A 10,744-nucleotide genomic window follows, 5' to 3' on the forward strand; every position below is an offset into this window, starting at 1 on the left:
TCGCAACAAACAGCTGGGGCACCCAGCCTATATTTTACTATCTTATCAACAAGGAAAATATGGGAAACTTTGCCTAATGCCTGGATGAATTGCAATCCACTATAGATATCACAGTCTCTGATCGGCCAATCTAGTAACCAGATCAAAAAAAAAAAAAAAAAAGGAAATGAAGTCTGGGAGGGATATTTGTTTTTAAAAGGGGCAATTTGTCAATGACTCAAAGTAATGAGTTTCCAGCAGAAAGTTTCCAGAGTTTCAAACGTCACTGAAAGGCTGTCAGGAAGATTTGGGGGCAGTGGGCTTCCTGCTGCTGCTGCTGCTACTGCTCTTCAAATGACATCTAAATAAGCAGAGGCCCCCATTTTTATTGCTTTGAATGGTACAGCACTGTTGTTTGCACCTGGTTTTATTTAGGCTCCCATTTCAGTTTTCTATGCTTTTATTTTTCTTTGAGTTTTACTCTTGCACATGTTTCTTCTGTCTGGCTTGTTCCCTAAATTTCTATATTCTCCCCTCCCCCAAAACACACACACACACATGCACACACCCTCCTTGTCATTTGAGAATCAGTGTATCCAACCTTCCCTCTGGACACCCTCTCTGGTGCCTCCAAACTGAATAACTGTTCCTCCTCCTGTGTGATGTAGTGGAAAGTGCACACAAAGTCTATCACAAAGTCGATGCCCAATAAACATTTGTTTCATTCTCTCTTTCCCCATGTATATCATTAAAACAGTATGGATCACACCATATTGTATTCTCTTGTTTACTTGTCCCCTGCAATCAGTCAATTCTGAACTCATGCGTTCTTTCATTCAAGAGGTATTTATTGCATGTTTACTGTGTGTGCGAGTCATTGTTCATGCTAGTTGCTGGGGATACAATAATTTCTGAAAATCATACTTACACTGTCTTTTTCATTTTTTCACTCATAGCACTTTGCATAGTGCCTGGCAAATAAAGATTGCTCATTGTAGGTTTGGTAAGAGAATGCATTTCCTCAGAAGAGTTTCTCCAAGTGTGCCCTAGACCGTTTGCATCTAGATCACTGAAGGGCTCAGGTTACATGTTAAATGTCAGTTCTTGTTCTAGATCTACTGAGTCAGAATCTCTTAAGTGTGGACTTCAGGAAGCTGCATTTCAGTCTAGTTTGCAGATATTTCTTTCCCACTAAAATTTGGGAACCACTGCAAAATTGGAGTCAGGGGAGGGGGGAGAACTAATGCATATTTTTGAAAAGTGTAGCTAAACCCAGTTGAATCATGTTTAATGCCTCCAACTACAGTAAGAACATTTAGTAAAGGGGGAAAAAGGCATTCATTAAAATTATCTGGGAAGGGTTTTTAAATAGACTTGGAATATTCAATTAATTAAAGTTCTAAAGTCTAAGATAATAAGTGAAATTATTGCTAATAAAATCTAATCTTAATTTAGATCAAAGTTTGTGATGCCAGAGAGTTTTCATTTTTATATAATTACTTGTATACTGAGGGCTTCCCTGATAGCTCGGTTGGTAAAGAATCCACCTGCAATGTGGGAGACCTGGGTTCGATCCTTGGGTTGGAAAGATCCCCTGGGGAAGGGAAAGGCTACCCACTCCAATATTCTGGCCTGGAGAATTCCATGAACTGTATGGTCCATGGGGTCTCAAAGAGTCAGACATGACTGGGTGACTTTCACTTTCCCTTTTCACTTCACTGGTGTACTTGATAATGTATAGAGATTTTGCCTAATTCAACAGTATAATATAGTGATTGCAATATTATAGGCCTCAATCACAAATTTGTTATTTTAAATTATGAGAGTATGTCACAACTGTATTGGTGCTTTGGCCTTTGGTTAGGTATGTTTTATCTGATGCATAGTCCTTGGTCAGGAATGGTGGTAGTGTTCATTCTCCATGAAAATTTGATTCATTTTACCATTTTATGCTGTATTTTCCTGGAGGGTACTGTTATTAAATGTGTTCTTTGGTAATAGATGAGGTATGTACAACATCTGAGTCAACCTAAGGCAGCATAACTTCCCTTTCAGGAAGACTTGCAAAACTGGATTTTATGACCATGTTCCTGGGACTTGGAACTTACCAATTTTGGTTTGCCTTGATGTGATTTTCACAGTCAAGAGCTGAAGTTGTCTATGCCTCTGGATGCAAACCTCAAATACACACAAGTTTGTATTTTAGTTTCCCTCCTTGTAACTTTACTTTCTTTAAAATTTAATTTAGGGCTTCTTTGGCGGTGTCACTACTGCTAAGCTGGATCAGGAACCGCCCTCATGGTGCCCACATGGCGCCACGTCCAATGACCTAAGCATTCTGTGCAATGACTCCTCCCTGGAGCTGAGCGAGTACTGGGACCAGAAGTTTAGTGATGACAACGATGAGCAAGAAAGATTACTGATGGAAAGCTCCACACTTTATGTGGGGAATCTTTCCTTTTATACAACCGAAGAGCAAATATATGAGCTCTTTAGTAGGTGCGGTGACATCAAGAATGTTTATATGGGCCTGGATAAAATAAAGAAAATGGGCTGTGGTTTCTGTTTCGTAGAATACTTTAACAGAGCTGAGGCCGAAAATGCCATGCAATTTCTAAATGGCACCAGCCTAGATGACCATATTATCTGCACAGATTGGGATCTAGGCTTTAGAGAGGGCAGACAATATGGCCGTGGTCAATCTGGGGGCCAGTTAGGAGATGCGTTTCATGAAGACTTCAATGTTGATAGAGGAGGTTTTGGAAAACAGGCTCAGGTCCCTGGTAGAAGAGGAATCCATTCAAAATGTCTTTGTTAAAGAACAATGCCAGGTCAGCAAATAGCCCATTTCATAACAAATTTAAATTACTTTATTTGCTGGGCAGAAGCCCTATTGATGTATTTTTCTCTCTGAAATGATATTAAATGGTGCAAACAAAAATAGTCTCTTGTTCTTATCTTAATTTTGAGACTGGTTGTCAGGTTACCAGTTTGATCATCAGGTGGTCAAAAGTGAAATGTCCTTCAGGAATAAATTAGCTATGTGAGATATGAGTCATGAAAAGTACAACTTCCCATTCAGGAAGATTTTAGATGACCATGTTCCCAGAACCTGAAATGATCATTTTGTAGACTTTGCATAAAATAAAGTCAAATAATTGGAAACAATTTAAAAAGCCATTAAAGGAATGTAAGCACATTATTATAAAGTATTAAAAAAAATCCAGAGGAGACTATAAGGAAAGCAAAAATCCTCCTGCCCCTCCTCTTCCTACCTTAGGCCTATTCCCTGGGTAATAACTTTCAGTTATTTTAGCAGCTTGTTTTCGTATCTTATGGCAGAAAGTGAAAAAGAACTAAAGAGCCTCTTGATGAAGGTGAAAGGGGAGAGTAAAAAAGTTGGCTTAAAACTCAACATTCAGAAAACTAAGATCATGGCATCCCGTCCCATCACTTCATGGCAAATAGATGGGGAAATAATGAAAACAGTGACAGACTTTATTTTTTTGGACTCCAAAATCACTGCAGCCATGAAATTAAAAGATGCTTGCTCCTCGGAAGAAAAGCTATGACCAACCTAGACAGCATATTAAAAAGCAGAGACATTACCTTACCAACAGAGGTCTGTCTAGTCAAAGCTATGGTTTTTCCAGTAGTCATGTATGGATGTGAGAGTTGGACTATAAAGAAAGCTGAGCACCAAAGATTGATGCTTTTGAATTGTGGTGTTGAAGAAGACTCTTGAGCGTCCCTTGGACTGCAAGGAGATCCAACCAGTCCATCCTAAAGGAAATCTGCACTGAATATTCATTGGAAGGACTGATGCTGAAGCTGAAACTCCAATATTTTGGCCACTTGATGCAAAGAACTGACTCATTGGAAAAGACCCTTATGCTGGGAAAGATTGAAGGCAGGAGAAGGGGATGACAGAGGATGAGATGGTTGGATGACATCACTGACTTGATGGACATGAGTTTGAGCAAGCCCCAGGAGTTGGTGATGGACAGGGAAGCCTGGTATGCTGCAGTCCATGGGGTCACGAAGAGTCAGACATGACTGAGCAACTGAACTAAATGACTATGGTATCTTTCCTGGTAGTTTTCTCCATATTTCTAAATAACATGACTACTTACACTGTTTATTTTAATTTTAAATGTCATCTGTTGACTTTCTGCTTTCAGAGACGAGGATGTAGCTCAGTTACACCCCCACTGGCGCTTCTCTTCTCTCAATTCTCTCAACATAGTTTACAACATTTTACTTACATTTTATATTGTTAAAACATAGGTTAGGTTATGCTGCAGTGACAAACAACCCCAAAAGCCTTAGTGGCTTAAAATCACTGAAGTCTGTTCCTCAAACTACATTCTCATTGCTGATTGCCTGGGGGTTCTGCTCCATGCCATGATCATCCTCCTCTGGGGGCCCAAAAGGCTTATCAACTATCAGTCATGTGAATCAGTTATGGTAATTCCCTCTTTATTGTTAGTGATTGGTTTAGGAATCCAGGCTTAAGCCAATCAGAGGTTTACAATCCCATGAGATTAGTTATTAATAAGGCCATAGGTGGACAATGACCAATGGGGACCCCAGTAAGACAGAAATGAAGGATTTTTAATTTATATTTGAATGAACCATTGGCTTTCTCCTTCCTACTGCATATGAATAAGTATGTGTACAGTGATTGCTACAAATGGCCTTCTTACAACCACAAGAGAAACAAGCCCAAGATGAATTGGGCTCTTTAGATGATGGGAAGAAGAACCAAAGCAACTGTGTCTTTCATGAAATTACCCAGATGCTGAATCAACTAGCCTTGTAGCACACACTATGTCTGGATATCCTATTATGTGAGATAATACAGTATTTTATTCTGTAAACCAGCTTGTTGACATGCAGCTGAAAGTACTCTGATACCGATTACTTTTTCTTAATTTTATTCTTGTATAAAGGATTTAAACTGTTTTCTTATGAACCCAAACATACCTCTCCAGGGTTCATGACCTTTCATCTGGGAATTTCTATAAAATCCCCATCTTACTCTTGATTTCTTCACCCTGTGTCCTGATGTTATTCTCATCAGTAACATACTTTCCTGAGTAGGAGAAGAAAGGGAATGTCAATTTTTATGACAATTAAGTTCTGGGCATTTTGAGGGAGGATTTAAAACACAATTTCATTTATTCTTAACAACTCTATGCCCCTTACATAGATGAGAAAACAGAGGCTCAGAGAGGTAAGGGCACCAACTAGTAAGTGGCAGAGCTGGGGTTCAAACCAAGGAGTCTCCATCGAAGGTGGTGTTAAGCAGGGTACTCTATTATCTCTTTCCCTTATATGCAGTCAGGACGGGAGGTCCAAACCTCTATTAGAGTTTTCTTTCTCCAGAAATTGTCTCACTGACTACATCATATCTGAGCTCTCTTTCCCTCAAGCAAGCTTCTCGAGCCTTTCTGTCTTGATGTCGAGGACTCCACCCAGCCATATTTATTTTTACTCTCTGGGAGAAAGAGGAGCACCTGACATGCATTTCTGGCCAATTTAGCTTACTCTGCCTACAGCAATCGGAGAAGGCAATGGCACCCCACTCCAGTACTCTTGCCTGGAAAATCCCATGGGCAGAGGAGCCTGGTAGGCTGCAGTCCATGTGGTCACTGAGAGTCAGACACGACTGAGCGACTTCACTTTCACTTTTCCCTTTCATGCATTGGAGAAGGAAATGGCAACCCACTCCAGTGTTCTTGCCTGGAGAATCCCAGGGACGGGGGAGCCTGGTGGGCTGCCGTCTATGGGGTCACACAGAGTCGGACACAACTGAAGTGACTTAGCAGCAGCAGCATACAGCAATGGTAAGTTTACTGAGTTTTTAGTATCTCCTCTTTGCAACTTCCCTAAAATAGAAAAAGAGACTTTTCAAGTCATGGGATTAAAATTTTGTTTTTATCACAGGATGTTTCTGGAGGAGTACCTTGGCATATCTCCCAGCCACTCCTCCTAGTGGCTACCCACTTAGCCTGCTCCCAAATATGTCTTTAAGCATTTGACAATGTCTTATGAAGCATACTGTCAGTTAAGTTAAAGGAACTTTCATACTGTGTGGCTAGAGGACTCTTCCAGTAGTTCTTACAATATAACATATTCTTGAAAATCATGTTGAATAAATCAGTAGACTAAAGGATAAAAATCACATGATTATCTTAATAGATGCAGAAAAAATATTTGAAAAAAATTCAGTTCCCTTTGCACGACAAAAATGACCAACAAAATAGGAATAGAACAGAACTTCCTCACTCTGATAAAGGGTATCTATGAAAACCCCATAGTCAATGGTGAAAAACTGAAAGTTTTCCCTCTAAGATCAGAAACAGTAGACTTTTGTTCAATATTCTGCTGGAGATTTTAAGCTAAGACTAATTAGGCAAGAAAATGAAAGAAAAGTCATTCATATTGAAAAGGAAAAAGTAAAATTCTTTATTTGCAGGTTGCATGATCTTGTAGAGAGAAAATCCCAAGGAGTCCACTAAAAAGAGAACTACTAGAGCTAATAGCTCAGCAAAGTTGCAGGAGATAAAATCAATATACAAAAATCAATTGCACTTCTATGAACTGGGAATAAAAAAATCCAAAATGAAATTAAGAAAGCAATTCCATTTAAAATAGCATAAAAAGGAATAAAATACTTAGGGAAAAAACACAAGAAGTGTCTAATTTGCACTCTGAAAACTACAAAATATTGTTTGAAAGAAACTGAAGAAGGCTTAAATAAATGGAAAAAGTATCCCATATTGGAAGACTTATTAATATTGTTAAGAGGACAATATCTCTCAAATTGATCAGTAGCTTAAATCCAATTCCTATTGAAACCCCAGCTGGCATTTTTTTTTTTAACGAAATTGACAGACTGATCCAAAAGCTCATATGGAAATGTAATAGAATAGCTAAAAAACATCTTGAAAAAGAAGAACCAAGGGGAGCGGTCCTAAGATGGCAGAAGAATAGGATGGGGAGACCGCTTTCTCCCTCTCAGATTCATCGAAAGATCATTTGAACGCTGAGCAAATTTGAACGCTGAGCAAATTTGAACGCTGAGCAAAACAACTTCTGAATGCTGGTGGAGGACACCAGGCACCCAGAAAGGCAGCCCATTGTCTTTGAAAGGAGGTAGGACAAAATATAAAAGATAAAAAGAGAAACAAAAGAATTAGGGATGGAGACCTGTCCCAGGGAGGGAGTTGTGAAGGAGGAGAAGTTTCCAAACACCAGGAAACCCTCTCACTGGCGGGTCTGTGGGGAGTTTTGGAATCTCAGAGGGCAACATAACCGGGAGGGGAAAAAACACCCACAGATTACGTGCCTAACCACAACTCCCAGCAGAGAAGTAGCCCAGACACTCACGTCCACCACCAGCAAGCAGGGGCTGAACAGGGAGTCATGGGTTGCATGCTTAGGGTAAGGACTGGGCCTGAATGCCCTGAGGACAATCTGAGGGAGCTAACATGAGATAGCAACCCAAACTGAGATAGCCAGAGAGAGAGAATAAAAAAAAAAGAGAGAGAGAGAGAGAGAACTTTCCCACGAAAAGCTCTAACCTAAGGAACTGCTGGGTCCATTCACAGAACAAAGGACTGAGTGAATACCAGAGGAGAGCTAGCTGGCTGTGGACTGGCCCATCCCCCACCAGAGGCAGAGAAGCGGGCAAGCGACAGTCAGAGCCAAAAGGTGAGGGGCAATCTCGGCCCCAGAGACGGCATCCTCTACCAAACTGTGAGCAGGCTCCCAGTTGCTAACCAAGTCTTCTTGGGATCTTGGATGGTTGACATCCACCAGGAGGGTCGCAGCCAGAGATCAGCTCCCCAGAGGAGACACATGGCACACCTGAGACGGTGCTCCCACTGCACACCCAGGAAACTGAGCGACTGGGACTGGGGAGGTGATAAGATGCACCATCCACCTGGGGAGAGTGTGCTTGCCAAGCACCTGGTCACCTGAGATGCTCAGACCTGGGAAGGGCACACAACACAGTCCCAACCTAGTCTGCCTTTGTGGAGTACCTGAGAACCTGAACCTGAGCGGCTTAGACCTGGGAGTGCACACAACCCAGGGCCAGCTTTAGACAGTTCCCCTGCAGAGCAACCTGGAGCCTGAGCAGTGTAGACTGGGAAAGCACACACGCCTTGAGTGGGGACAAACCCAATGTAGCCCAGACACTACAAGCATTCTCCACACACACCAGTGGGATTTGTTTGCAGTGTTCCTCCCTCCCCACAGCACAACCGAACAAGTGAGCCTAAATAAGTGTCCACCTTCACCCCCTTGTGTCAGGGCAGAAATTAGACACTGAAGAGACTTGCAAACAGAGGAAGACAAAATAAACAAAGAAGAGGGATCCGCTTTGGAAGTGACAGGTGCAACAGATTAAAACCCTGTAGTTAGCACTGACTACATTGGAAGGGGCTTATAGACCTTGAGAAGAAGTATAAGCTGGAACAAGGAACTGTCTGGAACTGAACTGACCCCACACTGCCCTCAACAACTCCAGAGAAATTCCTAGATATTTTTATTATTATCATTTTTTAAACATTCTCCATTCACCTAGATGTTTTATCATCACTGTAGTGTGGATGGACAAGTCTTGAGGCTACTGTAAGAATAAGACTGAAAACCAGAGGCAGGAGGCTTAAATCCAAAACTTGAGAACACCAGAAAACTCCCAGCTCCAGGGAACATTAATCAACAAGAGCTCATCCAAAAGCCTCCATACCTACACTGAAACCAAGCTCCATCCAAGAGCCAACAAGTTTCAGAGCAAGACATACCAAGGTAATTCTCCAACAACGCAGGAACATAACCATAAGCATTAAAATACAGGCGGCCAAAGTCACACCAAACACATAGATACCTCAAAACTCACTACTGGACACTTCATTGCACTCCAGAGAGAAGAGATCTAGCTATACCCACAAGAACACTGATGCAAGCTTCCCTAGCCAGGAAACCTTGACAAGCCACTCATCCAACCCTACCTACAGGGAGGAACCTCCACAATAAAGAGGAACCATAGACTTCCAGCATACAGAAAGGCCACCCCAAACACAGCAATTTAAACAAGATGAAAAGGCAGAGAAATATTCAGCAGGTAAAGGAACATGATAAATGCCCACTAAACCAAACAAACAAGGAGGAGATAGGGAGTCTACCTGAAAAAGAATTCAGAATAATGATAGTAAAAATAATCCAAAATCGTGAAAACAAAATGGAGTTATAGATAAATAGTCTGGAGACAAGGATTGAGAAGATGCAAGAAATGTTTAACAAGGACCTAGAAGAAATAAAAAAGTCCTGGGTGTTCATTGGAAGGACTGATGTTGAGGCTGAAGCTCCAATACTTTGGCCACCTGATGCAGAGAGCTGACTCATTTGAAAAGACCCTGATGCTGGGAAAGATTGAGGGCAGGAGGAGAAGGGGACGACAGAGTATGAGATGGTTGGATGGCATCATTGACTTGATGGACATGGGTTTGGGTAGACTCCAGCAGTTGGTGATGGACAGGGAGGCCTGGCATGCTGTGGTTCATGGGGTCGCAAAGAGTCGCAAAGAGTCGGACATGACTGAGTGACTGAACTGAACTGAATAGCCAACGAAACAACTGACAAAGAATTAATCTGAAAAATATACAAGCAGCTCATGCAGCTCAAGTCCAAAAAAATAAACGGCCCAATAAAAAATGGGCCAAAGAACTAACAGACATTTCTCCAAAGAAGACATACAGATGGCTAACAAACACATGAGAAGATGCTCAACATCACTCATTATCAGAGGAACGCAAATAAAACCACAATGAGGTACCGTCTCATGATGGTCAGAATGGCCACTATCAAAAAGTCTACAAACAGTAAATGCTGGAGAGAGGTGTGGAGAAAAGGGCACCCTCTTACACTGTTGGTGGGAATGGAAACTAGTACAGCCACTATGGAGAACAGTGTGGAGATTTCTTAAAAAACTGGAAATAGAACTGCCATATGACCCAGAAATCCCACTGCTGGGCATACACACCGAGGAAACCAGAGCTGAAAGAGACACTTGTACCCCAATGTTCATCACAGCACCATTTACAATAGCCATGACATGGAAACAACCTAGATGCCCATCGGCAGTCAAATGGATAAGAAAGCTGTGGTATGTATACACAATGGAATATTACTCAGCTATTAAAAAGAATGCATTTAAATCAGTTCTAATGAGGTGGATGAAACTGGAGCCTGTTATACAAAGTGAAGTAAGTCAGAAAGAAAAACACCAATACAGTATATTAACGCATATATATGGAATTAAGAAAGATGGTAACAATGACCCTATATGTGAGACAGCAAAAGAGACACATATGTAAAGAACAGTCTTTTGGACTCTGTGACAGAAGGCGAGGGTGGGATGATTTGTGAGAATAGCATTGAAACATGTATATTATCATATGTGAAACAGATCGCCAGTCCAGGTTCAATGCATGAGACAGGGTGCTCAGGGCTGGTGTGCTGGGATGACCCTGAGGGATGGGATGGGGAGGGAGGTGGGAGGGGTGTTCAGGATGGGGAACACATGTGCACCCATGGCTGATTCATGTCAATGTATGGCAAAAACCACTACAATATTGTAAAGTAATTGGCCTCCAATTAAAATAAAAAAATTAATTGAAAAAATAAAGTCTGGGAGAGGTGGAGGAAAAAAAAGAAGAACCAAGTTGGAAGGCTTACATTTACTGATTTCAAA

At 41.4% G+C, this 10,744-nt stretch overlaps 1 protein-coding gene across 1 annotated transcript; it reads left to right on the forward strand.

The window, feature by feature from the left end:
* Positions 1–2,139: 2,139 nt before the first annotated feature.
* Positions 2,140–2,834, forward strand: NCBP2L (nuclear cap binding protein subunit 2 like). The gene is made up of 2 exons (XM_061408770.1): positions 2,140–2,172; positions 2,228–2,834. The coding sequence occupies exons 1-2, from the start codon at positions 2,140–2,142 to the stop codon at positions 2,795–2,797; spliced, it is 603 nt and encodes a 200-aa protein (XP_061264754.1). The 3' UTR covers positions 2,798–2,834.
* The last annotated feature ends 7,910 nt before the right edge of the window (positions 2,835–10,744 follow it).

The sequence above is a fragment of the Bos javanicus genome, chromosome X, assembly GCF_032452875.1.
Source record: "Bos javanicus breed banteng chromosome X, ARS-OSU_banteng_1.0, whole genome shotgun sequence".
Taxonomy (NCBI): domain Eukaryota; kingdom Metazoa; phylum Chordata; class Mammalia; order Artiodactyla; family Bovidae; genus Bos; species Bos javanicus.

What these genes read in the sequence shown, in the direction of transcription:
- NCBP2L (XM_061408770.1), top strand. Translation starts at nt 2,140, where the DNA reads ATGCCTCTGGATGCAAACCTCAAATACACACAA. An exon ending in CAAACCTCAAATACACACAA is followed by an intron (nt 2,173 to 2,227) that starts GTTTGTATTTTA and finishes AATTTAATTTAG; the next exon opens with GGCTTCTTTGGCGGTGTCAC.